General features: G+C 40.0%; 3 protein-coding genes and 1 non-coding gene across 5 annotated transcripts; 3 read left to right on the forward strand and 1 right to left on the reverse strand.

Annotated features, from left to right (window-relative positions):
* Positions 1–542: 542 nt before the first annotated feature.
* Positions 543–11,858, forward strand: bicd2 (bicaudal D homolog 2 (Drosophila)). Its single transcript, XM_070901963.1, has 8 exons — positions 543–1,007; positions 4,242–4,457; positions 5,345–5,497; positions 5,877–6,341; positions 7,198–8,202; positions 8,401–8,552; positions 9,052–9,283; positions 10,516–11,858. The coding sequence occupies exons 1-8, from the start codon at positions 768–770 to the stop codon at positions 10,516–10,518; spliced, it is 2,466 nt and encodes an 821-aa protein (XP_070758064.1). The 5' UTR covers positions 543–767; the 3' UTR covers positions 10,519–11,858.
* Positions 11,859–12,207: 349 nt separating this feature from the next.
* card19 (caspase recruitment domain family, member 19) lies at positions 12,208–16,609 on the forward strand. The gene is made up of 6 exons (XM_070903015.1): positions 12,208–12,231; positions 12,739–12,878; positions 13,497–13,653; positions 13,814–13,876; positions 14,118–14,183; positions 14,341–16,609. The coding sequence occupies exons 1-6, from the start codon at positions 12,225–12,227 to the stop codon at positions 14,448–14,450; spliced, it is 543 nt and encodes a 180-aa protein (XP_070759116.1). The 5' UTR covers positions 12,208–12,224; the 3' UTR covers positions 14,451–16,609.
* On the forward strand, positions 15,605–15,732 carry LOC139283518 (U6atac minor spliceosomal RNA). The gene has a single exon (XR_011597322.1). It is a non-coding gene; the product is annotated as a U6atac minor spliceosomal RNA (small nuclear RNA).
* Positions 16,571–21,502, reverse strand: ninj1 (ninjurin 1). Of its 2 annotated transcripts, none has more exons than XM_070903017.1 (3): positions 21,416–21,502; positions 18,525–18,762; positions 16,571–17,538 (listed from the first exon to the last, which is right to left on the reverse strand). In XM_070903017.1, the coding sequence occupies exons 1-3, from the start codon at positions 21,470–21,472 to the stop codon at positions 17,396–17,398; spliced, it is 438 nt and encodes a 145-aa protein (XP_070759118.1). In that variant the 5' UTR covers positions 21,473–21,502; the 3' UTR covers positions 16,571–17,395. The 2 variants fall into 2 exon arrangements, with proteins under 2 accessions (XP_070759118.1, XP_070759117.1); XM_070903016.1 differs by having other exon boundaries at positions 18,525–18,781; positions 21,405–21,472.

Consider the following 21,502-nt stretch of genomic DNA (forward strand, 5'->3'; position numbering starts at 1 on the left):
GTAAATTAATCTGCAACTATTATGATAATGTATTAATTGTGTTAAATTAATTAATGGAATCCAATTAAGCATGATGGTTCCAGCCTGCTTTTCTGCATTTCATATCATTTTAAATGAAATGGAACAGGCATATAGGCTCTGGGATTGGCTTTTTTTTTTTTTACATTTCATAGACTAAATGAATTAGTTAATCAACAAATGTTTAACATAATTAATGATGAAAATAATCGTTTCTTAGCAGAAACAGTCACAAATTGTGCCTAATTAATTAAATACAGTATCTGTCTCGTGTAGTTGTAGTTTCATTATGAAGTCTCTAGATGGCAGTGCTGTATTGAAATATTCAGTAAGTTACCAGCTCCCGTCCAAACCCACCCAATGCATTATGGTACTTGATGTCAACATGGCTGCTGAAGTACACTGTCGTTGAAATACTGGCATCACACTTAAACTACATTTCCCTCCCCAGTCTCACACTTTTGAATGTCGTTCAGGGGAAGCTTTTTCCAATCGATGATCTCAACTGAAGTTTCCTCTGTCAGCTTCATGGAGAGGCTGAAGAAACTCCTCGAGAATGACAAAAGTGTCGTCTAGGTTGCGCTTTGTCGAAGTCTGCGGCGGAAAAAGGCAAAGGGAACTTAACGCAATTTAAGTCCCAACAATGCGGTTCAAACAAAGGCGGCAGTGATTTGTGGTCTCTTTCTGCGCTGCTCCTGCCAGCCAGGGCTGGGTCCCGTTACAGTTGTGAGTCGGCGGCTCACACCAAGATGTCTATGGAGGAGCAGGAATATCCCGAAGCGGTGCTGGTGACAGAGGCCGGGCCGCAGTGGCTTCGAGTCGAGGTCGAGCGTCTCACCAGGGAGCTCCGTGAAACGACCCATGAGAAGATTCAGGCGGCTGAGTATGGGCTGGCGGTGCTGGAGGAGAAACAGCAGCTCAAGCAGCGATTCGATGAGTTGGAGACAGAGTACGAGACGGTCCGACATGAGCTGGACCAGCTGAAGGAGGTAACCCGAGGTCATAGCCACGCAGCCAGACACATTATATGTGAAAAAAAAAAAAATGTCGGTAATTGTATCGCTATGTGGACACTCCTAACCTGTAACCTTGCTAGCAAATATTCTGTTAAATTAATCGTTGAAATGTTGGTGCCGCAACGGTCAACCTTATGTTTACCAACGGTCTTTGAACGTGTCAGTCAGAACCACACAGTCTATCATCATCACCATGTTAAGTTATGTAAGCTATCAATCACGGGCCTGTTTCCTTTGAGGCTCAGACAAAAATGAAAAGTGCCATAATGTGTAAATTGACTAGCTGAAGGTATTGTCATATGAAGTCTGGCAGGAGGTAATGACTAATAATGACTAGTAATATCATGTGGTAGCCATATGCTATTCACGGTTTTCAAAGCAGCATAATGATGTGGTTTAATGTGTTCTACACATTGAAGGAGAAAAATTGACATGACTTTTTGTCACTTGCCCGTACTTGCTTTTGGTATGTAAGGTTGAGGCCTTCAAATCAGACTTCTGCAGCTGCAGCAGCTCAAATGTACATGCCTATGTGGCCAACCTGCTGTTAGTTGTGAGTGAGTCTAAAAGTGACAGGAATGGTACGGCTGTAGTAGAAAAGAAATGTTGTTGATTTGTTTTGCAGTTCAGTCCAAAGGGAATCCTGAGAAATATAATCCCTCTGTGGTATTTTTATATCTCTCCTATCTTGATGTCCTAATTGGCCCTTTGGAGAGACGCTTCTAACCCACAAATACAACAGTGCTAGCCTCTGGTTTCCCTGAGTTTCTCCTTATTAACTACAATCTTTTTTCGATTTTGTCAGTAAAGCAATTAGAAGAGACCTCACCTTGGTTCACATGGCAAGGAGGTTTTCATCCGTTGTCATCACTGAATTCAGCTTTCATTTCAGCATTAAAATGTTACGACTTTAAGTCATGCTGTTGTCAACAAATCTCTTTTCACATCCATTATGACTCCAGCACCTGTGTGGTAATTTAATTCACACTTAAGCACATGTGATATTCTTGTTTTCTGTCTAAAGCTTATTGTTAAAGCCAAAATTTGCAAAACTGGAGAATGAGCCTGGAAAAACCTGAGGTGGGATGGGGAAAGCAGCAACCACCACAGCTGAATGTGAGAGGTTAAACACCTGTTAGTCAAGCAAACACAGCACAAAACATACAATACCATACATTTGCCATAATATCTTCTGAATAAAGCAATGATTTTTTAAATTTTCACAACAGCAGACATAAGAAGAAGCGACAATGACACCCTAACTTGTGACTGTATTTCAAAAGAGAAGTTGGGGTTTTCCCTTTGGTTCACGTTTGTCACAGTTTTTTTACAGCCAGCTTATCAACCTTTAGAGGAACTGCACCTTAAGGCACTTCCACACTGGCTTCAACATTCAGCACAGATAGGCAGATAGGCTCAGATAGAAGTCAGTCTCTTTCTTGGCTGTAAAAAAAGGCTACGTTTAATTACAATCGTCACTACACGTTACTACATTTATATTGAGTCCAATTTTCAATTAAGGCTGTTCAATGAACAATTATTTTCATTATTGATTAACTGGCCATTTATTTTCTGTCACAAAATAATGAAAAATGCCCTTTATAATAATTTCCCACAGTCCAAAGTCATGTATTCATATTGCTTGTTTTATTCGACCAGCAATCGACCAAAACCTTGAATATAATCAGGATACTATCATATGTGACAAAGCATCAAATCCTCACACTGAAGAAGCCTAAGACTGTTTTGGCATTTTTGCTTGACTACTATTGCTATTTTCTGCTCTTTTCAATTCATTAATTACATGTCCAGTCAAGATGAGGAACTCACTTGTGTCCTCACTGGATGAGTCTCCGTGGATCTTGTATGTCCACATTACGTTATTCATTGCGTAGATCACAGTCCAGTCACTAAGTGACTCATTGTTGTAGTCATTCTCTTGGTATCTCATGATTCTGACTTCTCTCTTTAGTGGAGTATGTCACTGAGGCTGAGGTAGGAAAAGGAATCATCCATCAGCACCCACTGTGCAAATCAATTCACATCACGACTGACTCACTGCTTGTTACACATATCAATTTTGTTTGACTGAAAACTGTTGAGGAAAGAATGGTGGGGTTAGGTGCTGGTGGGAAGGAGAGCTATGGCTCTGTGTTGGGTTTCTGGACTTTCTGCACAACCTGTTTAGCTCAGTGTTTATTGGCTGGATGTCTATGAGCCTTTAAGTCAGTTGACTGTGGGAATCTGTACATCAACCTGTTCATCCTATGTTAATGTGTTGTCCTGACTCTGTACACTTTGCTCGGTATTTAGCCATTAGTGCATTCACGACCCCACTAACAGTCCCAGTGCCCACCTCTCTTTGGAAACGCCTTTATCAGACCTTAGAGTAAATGTGTTTGTGTCTTGAAATGCCAAAAATGCACTTTAGTAGTCATTCAGTGGGATAAAATGGCAATTGATCTCACTGATGGTCACAATATGTGAATGAGTTTAGTATGAATGAAAGTTTATGTTTGAAGTCATAAAGTTTTTTTTTTGCCCTGAATTGAGGTGTCAAGGAGTGCTCACTTCCAGGTTGTGTACCACTCACAACAAGCTCCCTAAATTAAGTTGGAAGTTTAGGTTAAGTTTGGGTGTAAGGTAAGGAAGAGTTTTCTGAGATTTGAATGCAGAAAAGGCATTGGCAAAACACGCATAAATATCTGTGGCACAAGTTTTTATTGACGTTTATTAAATTTGGATATTTTCAACTTTTAGCTGTCATTTCAAATTTGGTTGTCTCAACTTAGAAATCCAAGACAGACGAAACTGAATGAGGGTTTTTTTTTGTTCCCTGAAAGTGGAGCGGAAGACAGCAGCCTCCAGTTGGCTCCAGCCTGTCATGCGAGCTTGACAAATTCAAATGTGTGCAGTTCAAATGTAATCAGTGCTTGCAATAATGTCTTTCCATGCTCTGTTAGTGTATAATACAAACATCATCTAATAACGTAGCAGCTGGGTGAAGCACTTGTAAGTGAATGGTCCTCTGCAACACAAGAGGCAGCAGAAGCAAAAAGAAAAAAAAATGAATAAACACTGTTTGGATAAGAGAAGACTTATCTTACCCCCAGTGGTTATTCTGGTCATACTTGTGGTTCTGTGTGTGCATGAATCCTTGATCAAAGTAGTTTACCCTGGTGTTTATTCTCTCTGTGTGTCCTCCAGGCCTTTGGACAAGCTTCCTCAACCCACAAGAAGGTGGCAGCAGATGGGGAAAGCAGGGAAGAGTCGCTGATCCTGGAGTCTGCCAGTAAGGAGGCTCTCTACCAGCAGAAGGTCCTAGAGTTGCAGAATGAGCTCCGACAGGCCAAAGTCTCCCTCACCAGCATACAAGCTGAAAACGAACGCCTGTCGTCCATTGCCCTGGAGATGAGAGAGGTGGTTGTTTAATTATGCAAATATTAAACATTATAAATGTTGATCTCATTTGAAGAAAATTGATTTATAGAGTATTAAATCTTATAATCTCTCCCTTAAATCACACACCAGTCTCTTGATAAACCTGGTAGATCTTTCTTTTGATTACTTCTTATATGTTGAGCTGAAATTTCTCTCTGGACGTTACTGACACACAGATCCACCATTTACATCTGTGGTGTGTTGTGTGTTTTTGTACTGCCCTTTCATGTTGTAAAGCTGTGGAAACTTTAAATGTTTTTTCCTAAATAAAATGTTTTTGTTAGTGCTAAAATCTGGATTAGTTTATCTCACAGTTGTAAATGAGAGTCAGTAACTTTTAATCAAAGTACTTCCAACAATCCTCTGTCCAATAATGTAGTCAGTTGCCATCATAATAGGATGAAAGAGAAGGTTAGTAAAGTTAACAGAAGTTTAGATGGAGACATGGAGGCCAGACCGTGGCTAGTTGTCAGGGTGAGAGAGTTGAAGTTTGTGCTTGTAGTGGGGGAGGGTCAGTTAGCAGGACTGCAGTGAAACCAGCAGGAAAGATGATGTAATGGTCCACTGTGAGTGACACAAAGGATGTCCTCCGTCAGGGCTCTCTGTAGCATGGATTGGTAAGTGGACCATGTCCTCCTTCCGTCATTACGTTCGCCTGCCAAAGTCTTGCCTCTGTGGTATGTGAAACATGCTGACACGCTGATCCTCATTTCACTCACAGTGACCTGACACTTGGAAGGACGTAAGTTTGCACTGCCTGGGTGATTATTTTTTTTCACTCCATCAATGATAGCGAACATTTATTTCAGTTGGAGTTTATTCATCCTGCCATAACATGCCATCTCTTTCCCCTCTCCTCCTGTGTGCAGAGTTCAGAGCTGGCAGAACTGCAGCGCGGCCAGCTGCGTGATGACATCAGAGAGTACAAGGTGCGGGAGGCTCGCTTGCTGCAGGACTACAGCGAGCTGGAGGAGGAGAACATCTCTCTTCAGAAGCAAGTGTCTGTGCTGAGGCAGAGCCAGGTGAGACAAGGAAGATGGAAGTTCATACTCACTTTGTTACACATCTTGAACTTGGTGGAAATCATGGAAAAATAGTCATGTTTTTCCTGTTTAAACACCTTTTTATGACTCAAACTAGACACATAGTTAGTTTTTGGTTCTAATATAACTACAAAGTCATTGTGTCACGTAAGAAAGTGACAAGACAAGACATTAAAAACACCTTCCCAACACTTGAAATTTTGTTCCCTTTTTTATTCGTCACACTACATTTATATTTAAGGTGTTGTTTAATGGTCACTGGACAATATTTTTATGGCCGTTTTGGACAAGATGTGGACACAAATCACCTTAGTAAAATTATTGACAGTCTTATTTATATTTTTGACCATCTGCTAAGGTGGAATTTGAAGGTCTAAAGCATGAGATCCGCCGTCTGGAGGAGGACTCCCAGTGTCTACACAGCCAGCTGGAGGAAGCCATGCGTCTGAGAGAAATCGCTGAGCGACAGTTGACGGAGGCCTTAGAGACGATTAAAACGGAGCGCGAGCAGAAGGCCACCTTGCGCAAGGAGCTCTCCCACTACATGACCATTGGCGGCTCCATGTACAACAGCTCTTTCAATGTCTCCATCGACAACCTAAAGCTCCACGAGGATCCCTCTACCATCACCGAGCCTGACAACGATGATCTAATCAGAGGCTTCGAAAACGGCTTGGTCAAGACGGGTGACGGCGATGAAGACAACAGAGCTGCTGTGCACAAGAGGGGAGAGGCTTTCAAGCCGGCTCCTAGCCTGGTGGATGACCTGCTGAGTGAGCTCAACATCTCCGAGATCCAGAAACTTAAACAACAGCTTGTGCAGGTATGAAGTCCATGAGATGCTTTTCACCATCCAGCACCATTACTTCCTGAGTGACTGTAGTGTATTTCCTGATCCTATGTTTTCAACACACATGATGTGTGCTAAAACACTTGCGATCACACAGTATGTACGTGAACAATAACAGTTGATTGTGCTAATTCATTAATCTTGGGCACATCTCTGTTATTGTCTGATATAGACAATACCTACCTACCAAGGTAGATTAATCTGGCCTCTCTGAAAGCCCATACAGGCAGATTGAGTAGGTATCACCACTTTACCTAAATACATCCACACAGTGGCAAAACTAAATTATTAGGTGGAACATTATATCTGTAATACAACTACAACATCTCCATTCCTAACACACATATTGTAAGACATTTACACAAAAGAGACTGTTGGTTAAGCTTCAATGCAGTGCCTCAAATGTTTTTTTTCTTCTAATCTGAAGGGACAACACAAGGCTTGTAAAGTAGCATTTATTGACTGACCACACATTTTTATTTGAGAGATAGCTAAAATGATTATTGGATGTCAAAACAGCAAAAACACGTGATTTGTTTGTTCAAAATGTTGCTACACAAGATACATTCAGTAGACACAGTCAGAGCTTTAACTGTGTACAAGTGAGGATAGAAAAATCCATGATGCACAAAGTGAAAATACATGGTTATAGATCATCTATGGCCTTATGTATTTTTACATTAATTAATATAAACATTTGCTGAATAAAAGACAGAGACTATACTGGCTTAGACAATAGAAACCATGTGCGTTCTTCCAGCTGGCCAAAGGCCTGTTGGTGATTTTTTTAAGGTTAAAATTGGCCAACTGACTTTTGTTGTTATGTTAGGTGGAGTGGGAGAAAGTGGCTCTGATCAACTCTCTCCAGGAGAACCAGAAGCACCTGGAACAGGCCTATGGGACTGTGTCTGAGCAAAAGGAGACTGTCAACAGGTTGACCGAGAACCTCAGTGCAATGAGGAAACTTCAGGCCAGTAAGGAGCGCCAGTCTGCCCTCGACAGTGAAAAAGACAGGGACAGCCATGATGACGGAGACTACTACGAGCTGGACATCAATGGGCCTGAGATTCTGCAGTGTAAATACACTGTGGCGGTGTCTGAAGCTGGGGAGTTGAGGCAGGAGCTGAAGAGTGTGAAAGCAAAGTACGAAGAGTGTCGTACCCAGTATGAAGATGAGCGAGCGCGACTGGAGAGCGAAGTGCAGGAGTTGAGGTCAAGGTTGGCATCCCTGGAGAAGATTAGCCAAGCAGATAAAGCGGACGTGGCTCGTCTGGAGAAAGAGCTCCGTCTGGTCAGCGAGGCTGCAGGAGAATCGCTCGGCAGCCTTAACGTGGCCCAGGATGAGCTCATAGCTTTCAGTGAAGAGCTGGCCAATCTCTACAACCATGTGTGTATGTGCAACAATGAGACCCCTAACCGAGTCATGCTGGACTACTACAAGGAAGGCAAGGCCATAGTAAGAAGGGGGCAAGAAGGGAAGGAGCACCAGTCTTCCGTACTTCTCACTAATGGGCTTATCACTGAGACTGAACCTGCAAAGCCAGACTCCAGCAGCACCACAGTCGCCCCAGCTCCAGCCCCAGAACACCGGCCAGAACCCATGAACATCTATAACCTTGTAGCCATCATCAGGGACCAGATCCGCCATCTGCAGCAGGCTGTGGACCGCACCACAGAGCTGTCGCGCCAGAGACTTGCCAATCTGGAGCTGAGCACAGTGGCAGACAAGGACAAAGAGGCTTGCATGGAAGAGATCCTCAAACTGAAGTCCCTGCTTAGCACCAAAAGGGAGCAGATTGCCACTCTCAGAGCCGTGCTCAAGGCCAACAAACAGGTCAGAGGACCATTCAGTGCATCTATATGTGTGTGCATGCCTGCTGTGTATGTTTCTCAGAGGAAGGATGTTCATTGTTCCTCCAACTGACAAGTAAGGCAGAAAGGGATAATTGGCTTCAGCTAAAAATAACCACTGAGTTTAGACTTTACGGAAGTGCAAGAAATAAATAATGATATACGATCTTATTCCCTTTAGACAGCTGAGGTTGCTCTGGCCAACCTCAAGAGTAAGTATGAAAGTGAGAAGGCCATGGTGACTGAGACAATAATGAAGCTCCGCAATGAACTCAAGGCTCTGAAAGAGGATGCTGCTACGTTCTCCTCTCTTCGAGCCATGTTTGCTACAAGGTATGATTATACACAATCACTGCTTAAATTTAATTCCTAACAAATGATGAATTAACCATCATGTGGCATCCTGGTGGCCAGGTGGTCCAGGACGCACACTATAATGTACGACATCTATTGTACTGTATCTGTTACATATACTGTATATCATTTATATCACACATTTATATAAATATAATTCTTTGCGTATTTTGCTGGTTATGAAAAAAAAACAAAAAACGTGCTTATTCTGACTAACTATTTTGTGCGAGTGTCTGTATATGTTTGTGAGAGAGACACAAAGCATTGTGGGAACAGTCTGATGTAATACTTGCGAGTCAGCTAGCAGAGACCTCATCCTCCCATCTGGAAAATGCTGTCTGGGAAATGGAGAAAACATGTGATAGCAGCAGCAGTTAAAGGCAAATTGCTCCACCTGCTGGAAATAATGTTAATCTCTTGTTTCTTCCTTTTGCCCTCCTTTGCTCTTTTCTCCACCTCCCCGCAATCTTTCTTTCAGGTGTGATGAGTATGTGACCCAGCTGGATGACATGCAGAGGCAGCTGTCTGCTGCTGAGGATGAGAAGAAGACCCTGAATTCTCTGTTGCGAATGGCCATCCAGCAGAAACTGGCCTTAACCCAGCGCCTGGAGGACTTGGAGTTTGACCATGAGCAGGCGCGCCGCAGCAGTGCAACAGCAGTGGGAGGCAAGGGCAAAACAAAGGGCAAGGGAGCCTCTTCCAACCATCATGTAAGTCAGAGACTGCACTGCAGAGCCAACTCTGAGCCACAAAGCATCAGCGGAGGCTTTGGGTTCATCTGCAAGGTTTTATGTGGCCTTTTTAAACTTCTATATTTATATGTTTTCAAGATTTGCATCTCTCTAAGGCTTTGCATGCACTCTTGTTTTCTAACACTAAGCTCTCTGTTGTGGTAGCCATTATACCTCTAACACAGTATACATGAAAACAATTATACTTGGTGAGTTTGATTGGTTGTTGTTTTCATGGTAAAATTATTTTTTTTTTCCAGAATCTATTCAGTTGGCACAAATCTCCCAAGCATGGAGTCTTATTTTCCATGTGATATTTATATCATTATTTGGCCTGAGAACCACATGAAACTGGAAACCTACGTGCTAATTTTAATTCAACTGACATTTGCTTCCAAGCTGCATCCCTTTCAAGTTCGCTGTGATAAGTATAAGCAGCAGGTAGAATTTGTCAGGGAAGGTATCAAGCTTTCATCCATGTTTGAGTCCTGCGACATGTTAGTGTGCTGGTGAGTGTTTTGTGGGAAATTCTGGCCTGAAAACTGTTTCTGTAGAGTTTGCCACAAGAAAAGAGATTACGGTTTTAGTTTTATTATACCATGTTTATACTGTTTGATTGTATTGTGTGTTATGTTATTATATCAAATATTAAAACAGAAAACTGACAACAGTTTTAGTTATAAGAACTCGTACCTCAGTCCAAACAGTTGTACTACAAATCTGTTAGTATATATATGTTATCTACCTCCTTATTTCTCTAGGAACATTAATTTTTATGCAATCTCACTTCATAATACAACTTTCTTTTTCTTTACTGGTCCGAAATAGCCTGTGAGATATCGATAAAACATAAATGATGGTACCACTGTGAATTTCATGAAGGTTGAATACCAAAAATGAAGAAACAAAAACTGTCTGCATTAATGTGTTCAGTTTTTACTTCAACTTTCGTGTTGGCATACAAGAGTGTGGTTAAAAGTTTAAACTATTTGAATGACGATTGTCTTGAGATGACTTTGGTATCAGTGACTCATTATTGAAGCCTGCATGCATAACACGCCTCAATCCTCTGCTTCCGTCTAACTTTCCTAACTGCTAACTTCATTAATGAGCTTCATCTCACTCACTGATGCAGTGGAAATTGAAATTTCAACAATCACTCAACAGTCAATTTAATGTGATTTTCTTCTGTTCTGTCTTTCCATTTACAGTAAATCATGCCAAGTGTCTTTAAGGATGTCCGTCAGAGTATCTGTGGCAGTTGCCAGTCACCTGTGCTCCTGGTTCTTTCACTCTCTAATCATGGTCCAAATCCTGTCATCGCTAACATAGGAACATATCCAACAGTATTTGCCAAGGGCCTTGTTTTAGAGTGCCAAAACAAGCATGTACAATTCTGTCAAACATGTTGACTGCAAGAAGAATGACTCATCGCATCAGCTGTCCACTGCAGTCCATCAGTCTTCCAACACTATGCACCACTACTATTACTGAACCAGAGGAGGAATCCAGATGGGTGTTTTGCTGATTACTCGTTGCCTGTGTTACCCTGACTGAGCAATTTTTGTTTTACTTATTTGCTCCGAGGTGATTCCTCTTTCTTTCTAAAATCATACTAATTGTTTCAAGTATTATACTATGTTTTTGCTGGATGTGCATGTTCATCTGACAGATTCTTGATGACATTTTCAAGTGATTCACCATATTTTTATCCCTATTTATTTCATAGCAAAAAAAACAGATATTATGTGGTAATTCTTTTAAGACCATAATTTTCAACTCACTGGTTGAAATCAAACAAAACAGACAAATATGCTTTTCTGCCTTATGTTGTCCTTTTGGCCTTGGATTTAGGGGTGCCTTTTTTGACAGCACATAGCTGTCAAGGTTATCACGGTTTATGATAACCATTTTTCTTGTTTATTTTCACTATGATCCTGCAAATATGGAGGTTCTAATTCAGGGTCTTAACTATGTTTTGTGTAATTGGGCTCCTCCTTCCTGTTACAAATTCAAGTGTGCTTGTTATGACTAAGGAAGAGTTATTAATGCAAAGCTTATTTAAAGAGTTCTAAGTTAAGGTCAGATGTTAATAGTATTCATAAACTTTATTCATGAAGGAGAGTTTTTAATGTAATTGTTTTAATACAACTTTTTGTAAACCTTTTGAGTCCTAAAATTCATTGTCTGTACACAATAATTCTGTGGTGCCATTTTGTGTTTTGTTTATACAAGTGCAATTTGCAACATGGCAAGGAAAAAACTAAATCTTTATGCTATGTAAAACTATTTTACACATTGTTGCTCACATACTTGGTCCTAATTGATTTTATATGTTTTTACTATAACTGCAATTGTATTTATTTGACACTATTCAGACAACAGGATGTCCTCATCCTTTTTGTTTCATAAGGGAGCTTGAGTGGAGGTGGCTGAATATCAGAATATGGATAAGACTGAACTTGTGGTAAAAACTAGCTACATGCATGACTGTGGGCCACTGTCTCTGCTAACAGTTATGGCTGGTGAAAAAATAAATCTAACTTTCACAATACTGAGGTCTTTGTTCTTTTTCAATAAAACATAATACCATGCCAGAGTCATATTTACAAATAAGCTTTTTTCTTTCACTGTTGAGTGAAATTTACCCATTTCAATTGACATTTACAATAAAACTGATTTTTAGTTATAATGTCTGCTAGTTACAGTAGAATTACCAGTTTTATTGAAAGTAAACTACAGCACATCTGTATAAAACTTTATACGGGTCAATAAAGCCTAGCTTAGCCTACATTAATTTCCATTTCCGGTGAAAAGGAAAGTTTTTTTTCCTTTTTGGAAGACGTTGGCGTAAGCCACTCCCTGCACGTGAGGTGACGTCAGAGGGCGTGTCCAAACAAAGGACAGAGGGGACTCCACAATGGGAGGTTTGTGTCTTTCTTTAGCTAAAAATAACGCTTCTTTTACCATGTAGCTAGCCTTTTGTAGTGTCTTAGTGTATTTAATGTCTTCCCATTCGCTCCAAATCACGAACATTACAACGGCACTAGAAGTGAAAAGTTGCCTCACTTTGCCAATGACAACGTAACGTCTCATGCCAAGTCCTGTTGAGCTTTCTGAAAAGTTTCTTGTAATACGTTTGACAAGAGAAATAGCCTCTCTTTTCACTTCGCTGTCATCATACAAGTTACTTGAACAACAAGTGTTTTTTCGCAACATTGCCGGTCCTCCATGCCTCTGCTGTCACAGTTACGTACGAGGAAAGACTGGAGAAAGTCACATTCGCTTTCAGTAGCCTGTATGGACATGCTACTGCAAACTGACGTCCCTTCCCAGTGAAAACGCTACCCTATTATCAGACAGTGTATGGGTTTTGCTGACATACTATTTTATTTTATGTTATTTTTAAAAGTTCTCTCTGTTAACACGGACAGACAGTTTCCACGAGCAGCTGATAGAGGACAGCGCCTTCCTCAAAGCTGACTGGAGACTGGACACGGAGCTGGTGGACAAACTCATCCTGCAGCTCAACAGAATCTACCCGCAGATCCTCTCAGACAAGGAGGCCACCAAAGTAAGTCCTCATGCAAAAAGTACTTCACTTGGTCTTGGTCGCATGCAGGCAGTTGTGGAGGTGGAAGAGATTATGTAAAAGGTAATTAAAATACTCGGGTTTAAATAAAAATTCTGCATTAACAATCTGCAATGTTGTATTTGCAAAATGTTAAAAAGTGTCAAAAGTAAAAGTATTCATCATGCAGCACAATGACCCCAGTCAATATTATATTATCATATATTACTGGCGTGTTCATTTGTAGGCAGCATTTAATGCTGTAGCTGTGTATGTGTTTAATTTATAATGCATCATATTTTATAAACTGGTGTTAGGTTTTCCATGCAAAATCTCAATCTGAAAAGTAATTGGTAACTTAAATTGCGAAATACATGTAATGGAGTAAGAAATACATTATTTCCCCCTGAATTGGAATAAAAGAATGACTCAAGGAAAGTACAAATACATTGAAATTGTACTTCAACAAGCACTTTACTATGAATACATGAAATAATTAAAAAAATGATTCCAGTGGAGATGCTTCAGTCAGGCCTGTGGCGAGCTGCGTCAGCAAGAACATATACATTTACATATATTATGTATACATATCCCATTATAACAGTTGTTATTTTTATCCAGTTCCGAAACTTGGATGTGCCCACGAGTGTTCGACTGGGGGAGCTCCTGACCCACCTGCAGGGGAAAGGAGAGGAAGCATGCAGGGAGTTTTACAGAGCTCTTCACTTGCATGTAGAGGAGGTGTACTACAGCTTGCCCACACGGCTCCGCCTCAGAGGTTAGTCCCCAAAAACTGCTTCTCTATATTGTGTGTGATCCTAGTGAGGTATTCAACCATTATTTGGATATTGCAGAATAGATTATACATATTTGGTTGTGTATTCTAATATAGTCTACATTTTATTCCACACACTAAAATGTATCTGTCCTGCCTGCAGATTCCTTAGATCCACTAAAATATCCACGTGTCTACCAACAGAGATACGTTCTGAACGACAGAGGTAAGATGTTGATGTAAAAGAATGTATGTCAATGTGTGTGCAATGTGAAACTGTTAAAAAATGATTAAACTGCTATTCTTAATCATAAAATGATAAGTAGATAATTTAGTGATGACCTTCAAATCTTTTATGTTGTAACAATGCAAATTTCCTTATATCTTATCTTAAAAATGACTAAATAAGGAATAGCCACTGTTTTAATTAATTACATTCACGTTGTTATGTCTTTACCTGTGTCCAGGTCCCCTCTTCTTTCTGGGCTGTTTCAGTGTTGCCGTGGGAATGGCTTTACTCTATTACTACAGTGGTAAGTAGCTTTCCAGTTTTTTAACAGAATCAGATATTGTCAGTATTATTGGCTAGCTAACATATAAATAACTTTTAGTACATGCATGCTTTTGAAAATATACTTCCACGTAATGCTGTTAATTCAGTGTTACTAAGAAGGTGCCTTTGTTCTGCAGAGGCTAAAGTGAGTGGAGGTAGCCGGGCCCTCGGGATGGCTGCTCTGGGTTTGAAAAAAAGAGCTCAGGAGGTCCTCATATGGTACACTGAAGAAAGCCTCATGAAGTAAGGGGCGAGTCCCTCACACCAGGTGCTTCAGCAGTACTGCTCTCATGAATGCTACTTGTACCAAAGCACAGCACAATATACCTTTTCCAAGAGTTGAATACTAATTTTGTACGCAGTTGTATATATTATTTTGCTGTTGATCTAAAATGAGAATGATGGGGCAAATTCAGAGCTACGTTTGGCTCTTTGCTATTATTTCCTCATGTGTTGATACCTATTTAAGTGGGTTAAAGGGATTGAATACACTCTAGGGATGATCACAGTGAAATAAAAAAACAATCTTCGAAAGTGGCATGAAGCAGTTTTTACAAACCAATCAAACAAGCAAAACAATGACTGCATTAGTGACAAAATATTTGGAGGTGCTGTACATTCTTAACAATATAGGATCAGCTTACATTTTCTACAAAAAGGATAGCTTCCAATTCATCAGTACATTTTGCAGCCATATAATAATTATAAAGCAACAACCTGGTCTTTATCTGCTTACTTACACTTTGATGTCAAGGAACTCAGGCCAAACATATTTTTCAACTTTTTATTTTGGCTCAGACAGCACTCCGTGTATTTCTTTGCAGTGTGCTGAGCCATGTACATTTATTTGTGCAGTGAAGAATCATGCTTCCTTTTCTGCCCAGTTCCCACTCATGTCAAGCACACTAAGACACATGTAATAGTATCCTAATAGTATCCTCTTTGTAGAACATAACAGCCCTCTTGTGGCCAAAAAAAGAAACTACATCACCACACACAATCTGGCTTGTGTTGGTCTCACCAGTTTTCCGAAATTCTGCTGCTCACATTTAGATTAAAAAAAGAAATTAGTCATATCAACAGGCAGACATAATGTGGAGCGGTGTCCGTATTGTAACGAGTTCTTAGTGAGCTTTGCAATCACGTGATTGCGTCTACCAATGATGTCCCGCTCTATCAGCGCAGTGCATCATGGGTAGCACTACGACCAAACCAAAATGTAGAAATGGTGAATGAAGAATCGCAGTAATTACGCGTAAACACCGTTTAATCCGTTTTAAACAGAACATACATGAGTTGTGTTTAGTCGATAGAATACTCATAAAACCGGAAATGGCACCATAAGTGAAATCAAGTTGCCGAAGTCAGTATTTATATAATGACGTCTCCTTAATGTAGGTCGTGTTGTATGAAAGGAGAGAAGGTTAGCACTCCCCTTGACAAGGATGGAATTGGCCCTTGTGGCCATCAACACACATACGGTTAAGGCACTGCCACCTACTTCGTGGCATCTCTAACCAATTTTTTCCAGCTATTCAATTTTGACTTTCTCTAAACGATGCCTTACTATCGCTTAACTTCGCATTTGCTCAAACCACGTTTCATGTTTTCACCATGCACTTGAAAACCGGAAGCATGCCTGAATGTTTCCGCTGGGTCGGGCAGGATGGAGACTTTTATTTTTCCTGTAGCATGTAGCGTGGTCTGCAGTCTATCTCACTGAATCAGTAGACTCAGTGTGTGAGAGTTAAAGTAAAAGTACATTTAAATGTTTAGAAACCCAGCTATTGCTACATGTTATACTCTATAGTGTGGATATTTGTTTGTTCTTATTGTGCCTTTTTTACGATTGTATATTGATAAGTTAGTTTCTAAAAAGCCAATTTTAAATATTAAATCTGGCAGTAAATGAATTTACCCCAAAAGGACAGGCAAATACTTGGTAATTGATTAGATTTCTCAGGCTGTTTGTAAAGAATTTAATTAAAATGTCTAACAGAGAGCATAACAGTAACTATCATGATGGTGCTTTGTTGAACTGTATTTCTTTGTGGTATGGTGGTTAAACTTCAGGATATCAGAAGCTAATACCAGAAACACCTGACATTTGTTGTTATTCCTTGTATTCAACAATTTTGTAATATTATTCTAAAAAAAGAAATATTGATATTTCTGATGGTTGTCAATTAATGTCTACGCATCGAGGTCCAGTGCCTGACAGTTTGTCACATTGTGACATGTATAAATGCCTTAAATTTAGAAGTGCCAACATTTGTAGGACTGAGACTTTTGTCTTTGTACAATTTAAAAAAACCAAAACATTGCATGATAAGAATAAACAGGACAATAAACACATCTTATCACGTTTGTTTTATTTATAAAAGTGTCATTTAAAACAGTGTGTAATACAAGATCGTATAATAAAAGTAAATAAAAGTAACCTCATACACTTTATACTTCCATCCATGAACACTTGTAGACATTAACTAACATATACAGGTAGATCAGTTTAAACATCACACACTAGACTTTGCATAGCCCTTAGAGAACAAAAGCATGTATGGTCCACTTCATTAACACTGTAAATGGTGCATTTGCCCCCATAATAAAGCTGTTCTATCATGTAATGCCACATGAGCAGCAGCAGGCCAAGATGGCTCCTCATGCACTTACTGTTAGTAATTTCTTTTGGATTTTTCTGTTGTGATAAAAATGTAGGCATACATTAGGATTAGACTTGACAGGTACTGACACATTTAAATCTTCAAAATAACAGTAGAACTGACATACAGTATGTTGCTCCTGATATGTTTGTTTTATAAGTAAAGGCAATAATGTATTTGCATCAGTAACCTGAGTATAAGAGGTAACAAACTGGTGAATTGCCACATTAAATAAAAACTGACCACACATTTGTCCATAGCCATGATTAGAGAAGTCAGAAGTGAACCCCTCTAACACACACACACACACACACACACACACACACACACATTCACACACACATACTCGTCACCTGATCTTCAGGGTATCAAGTGACAAGCCTGAGAGGTTGAATTACAGAATGGCAAAAGCACCTGCATGCCATTTAGTTTGGTGAATAAATAAATATCATGTCCATTTGCACAAACAACGTTAAGGTCCATCTTTACTAAGTTGATCAGCAAGCACGGAGAGTCCTGTAAAGTGTGATCAAGCACTTGGGCTGGGCTGCTGGACACCAAAGGCTGTGATGAAGACATTGACCACGACTATGATGAAGACGAAGGATGTGGCGACATTCTCCATGATGTTCAGCTTGTAGTGCATGCTTTCATCATTCAGGTTCCACTTAACTGACACAAGAGAAATGAAACTTACGTCACTTGGTTTTGCTTTGTCAGTAGTAGTCACTTAATTTACCCACAAGGGGGCAGCACAGAGTTTCCTGTCAGCTCAGCAGTGAGGTAGTCTCACATAGCCAGACCTGTTGCCACACTTCATTTTAGTGAAGTAATCATTACTGAGCACAGTAATATAAATTAACAGCATCTGACAGAACTGCCCTCAGGTGAATAATTAGCTTCTTCCTCCATTAGGACATTACGTGCCTCGCTGGTTTGAAAAGAGAACTTTTTTTTTCTATGAAGGGGAAGTCCGTATTTTTTATTGGCAAATCTCCAGTGACACAATATATTTTTCCAATAGTTAAAGAGAGTTCTTTAAAAGTGGAAACAGCTGACAGCAGAGGCACATCTTCCTGCTGTGGCTCTCTGAACTCAGCTCTCTGTCACAACAGTATTCTCTGCACACCAAAGTATGGCAATACAAACCCTAACCCTCAGGCTCACTACTTCCAGTTTAACAGTCCAATACATTAGTCATTAGCAATTTATTCTGAGGGAAAAAAAGGATGTGCTCCCAGATTTATTTGCCCAAATAACGGTGAATAAGATTCTGAGCTTGTGAAATGATGGAGTGCGTAAATGATTTCGCAACCTGTGGTTGTAAATCCCCCTTTTGTAAACCTGTGGAAAAAAACTCAAGAAAGAAGTTCAAGTTTGTACATTTGTGGAAAATACTTGTAGTTTTAGAGAGAAATTGACAATGTCTAAATAACATTTATTATATCAACTCACAACTGTGAGTTTACTCAAAGACTGAGAACAAAAATGAAAAGCAGGACAAAGCAAATTTAATAAATATAATATCACATATACTTCACACAATGTTGTAGTAGAGGACACTAACATAATTTGTTTGTGCAGTAGAGGACCAAAACAATACATCTTATTTGTGAATGCTAACAGGTATGCCAAATAGAAACAAATTCCAAACGTACCTATGAAGATGAGCATAACTCCCACCAAGATTTGCAGGATGAGGGAGATGCTAATGAGAGTAATAAGGGGCACATAGAAGGTGAAGTCCGGTCCCTGCTCCAGCACAGCCTTGAGCTGTGAGGCATTAGCCATCAGTAGAGCCACATCCAGCATGCTCTCTGCTGCACTCTTCTTATTGGCATAATGGTTCATGTTCAGAGGTCTCTCCTGTCTCCCCCAGCGGCCTCGCAGCGGGACCTGAACACAAACACAAAACCTGACGTCAACTTGAACAAGCTTTGTCAGGACAGGATTTCAGATTGATCTCTAATAGTTCTTGATTAATGGCTCTATTATGGTAGATGCCACTAACATAAAAAAATATAGTCATCAGATGTCAGTTAATGTTTCTGTGATGTAATCTCTCGGGTATCTTTAATGAGCCCTCTGAAGTCAGTGTGCTGCTGTGATAGACATCAAAACTTCTCCTGACGTCCTGACAATTGTGTAAACGTGGTGTTTAAAAAGTGACTTTAACATGGAGAAAATGAGAGCACCCTGCTGCTGCCATCAGACTGGATTTTCACCTTCTTAGCAAATACATGCAGGAATGCAGCTGGATATGTGGGGATTATTTTGCAGGCTCTAAAATCTTCCACTTGGCATTACGAATTAGAGAAGTGTGTCACCAGAAACAGGGACTTATTCATCAAACAGTCCAACATACTAAGAATCAGAATGATAACCTAAAGACCCAGATTTGCGCAAACACAATATTTTTGTTTGCTATGTGGAAGATATGACTTGAAGTGAAAGTTGGTGGCTGAGAAAAAACAGGAACACCCACGACTTAGAAGGTCACTCCGGTGGTTTCAGTCCAAAGGTCAAGAATTACTTGGACTTACTTATCTGTCCAAGAAGAGGTCATGTCAGTTTCCTTCCTTTTTGTGGAGCAGCAAATAAATTAGTTGTGTTTGTCTTACAAGTGAAGTGAGTCTGTGGTAAATGGTTAATTTAAAACCACATTATAAACAATACGTAACAGGAAACCAGGGTCAAGACCCCTGTTTCTCTTCATGTGAGTTTAGTTCAGCGCGCAAAAAGGAAAAAGGTGCTCTTGTGGTAGACCAGCAGATGAGTGTGAAGGTCACTAGCTGTTACCCACCATATCTCTAACTTCTTGAACTGGTACAGCTTCATTTTCACTTTTTGTACTTGCCTTCTTCCCTACACACCCAGAGCTTTCCAAGGAGTGGTGGTTTCTCTTTGAATTTCCTTTTCTACAGTCTTTTAAATGTCTTCCTTATGTGCTGAGTTTTTTTGGGAGGAAGTTTTGCCTTCTCTTCTTCAGGAACTTTGGTTAGATCTGTTGCTGTCTGTAAGGCCCACTGAGACACTGTTTGTGATATTGGGTTCTACAAGTTAACTTGACTTGATGTCAGAACAGAAATCCATACTTACCTACTGTGTAATGTAAGATGTATGTTTTAGTTGACATACTCCACATCACTGTCATATTTATTTATTCATTTACTGGGGAAGCTTGCTCCCAAGAAATTACTGATAATATGTGCATAAAAGACACTTATAGTGACTACAGTTATTCCAAATGTGAATGTGTGTCCTGGCACTGCACTGCAATTTTTAATGATCAATTAACGTGTATCAATTATTTATTATTATCTATTAAAAGAAAGATCACAAGACCCCAGCGCCCAAGATGACATCTTCAAATTGTTTATTTTGTCCAACTAACAATCAAAATGCCAAAGATATTCCCATTTAAAGTTTTATAACAGAGAGAGAAGTTCAAAATGTAATTGCTTCAACAATTAATCAACTATTAAAAATAGTTGTAGAATAATTGTATCAATTGGCTAATCAATGAATCGAGTAATAACCAGTAGATTACACTGACCCTACAAAAGTCCATTTAAAAACTGACAGTCATTCCTGACCAAGTAAAGCGTTTCTCTGCGGCCACTGGCTTGTATAATTACCCACAACATTATTTTAAACATACTCTCTATTCTGTATGTATTTATTGAGGTGACAAACATGGGCAGTTGTACTAATGACTGCAGCAGCAGCATCAGTGCATTTGAAATAAATGTTTATTACACTCCTTTATAGAAGTCAACCTGCAGTTAATTCCCAGTGACACAAGTTATGACTTTTTATTACAGAGACCACTTCCCATTGAACGTTTGGATCAAAGTAACACTACATGTACTTGGTTATATTCTCCCACGTCCATAGATATTATCCAATGAGGTTAGCATTAGCTATATAAAATACCTGATCCCACAGTAAAGGCACATGGACAGGCTTTCCTGACAAAATACAAAAGATGTATAGTTGAACAGAGGCGATGTAAGCTTGTATTTACATCCCGCCACAGTTTTAACCCATTCGGTCAAATCACATAGCTTTGGCTCCCTGGCTGAGTTCACCCACCTGGGCTCCTTTTATAGGTGAATCATTGTACACCCACATGGTCCTCTGTATCGCCTGTCATTATGTGCAACCTGAGCCTTTGTAGATATCAGCAGAGGGACAGCGGTAAACTCATCGCACAACACACACACAAGTTACTTTATGAACTAAAACGTTTAAAATAGCCCTGAACTGAGAGCTAATCCAAGACTCAGCTGCTGCCGCTAAACGGTCATATTAGCTTAATGAAATAAATTAGCTAACTAACATCAAACAACAGGATGGTGTCTGGATGGATGAGAGAGATGGCAGCCATCGATTTCACGATGTAACCGACGAGTATCTCATACTCGGACTGGGAAATGTGCGGATTTACCCATGACTCAACCTGACCCGGATATTAGTGGTGGTTTAAACATTACTGAACAAGAAGCTAACAATATGCTGTCCTTTGTAACGGGCACCGCTGTCTTACCTCAGCCTCGCCGTTTCGGTCAGCATCACCGTTCATTTCCAAGTGTTCCGTAGCCATTTTGTCTATAACCGTGTTATACCCCGAGAA

Source organism: Enoplosus armatus, chromosome 3 (genome assembly GCF_043641665.1).
Source record: "Enoplosus armatus isolate fEnoArm2 chromosome 3, fEnoArm2.hap1, whole genome shotgun sequence".
Lineage (NCBI taxonomy): Eukaryota > Metazoa > Chordata > Actinopteri > Centrarchiformes > Enoplosidae > Enoplosus > Enoplosus armatus.

Coding starts and splice junctions, on each gene's coding strand:
- ninj1 (XM_070903016.1), bottom strand. CDS start 21,472: ATGGCTACGGAACACTTGGAAATGAACGGTGATGCTGACCGAAACGGC. Junction 18,782..21,404: donor GAGGCTGAGGTAAGACAGCG/GTGCCCGTTACA, acceptor AGTTGACGTCAG/GTTTTGTGTTTGTGTTCAGG. Junction 17,539..18,524: donor AGTTATGCTCATCTTCATAG/GTACGTTTGGAA, acceptor CTCTTGTGTCAG/TTAAGTGGAACCTGAATGAT.
- bicd2 (XM_070901963.1), top strand. CDS start 768: ATGTCTATGGAGGAGCAGGAATATCCCGAAGCGGTGCTGGTGACAGAG. Junction 4,458..5,344: donor CCCTGGAGATGAGAGAGGTG/GTTGTTTAATTA, acceptor TCCTGTGTGCAG/AGTTCAGAGCTGGCAGAACT. Junction 8,203..8,400: donor TGCTCAAGGCCAACAAACAG/GTCAGAGGACCA, acceptor TATTCCCTTTAG/ACAGCTGAGGTTGCTCTGGC.
- card19 (XM_070903015.1), top strand. Junction 12,879..13,496: donor CAGACAAGGAGGCCACCAAA/GTAAGTCCTCAT, acceptor ATTTTTATCCAG/TTCCGAAACTTGGATGTGCC. Junction 14,184..14,340: donor TTTACTCTATTACTACAGTG/GTAAGTAGCTTT, acceptor TTTGTTCTGCAG/AGGCTAAAGTGAGTGGAGGT.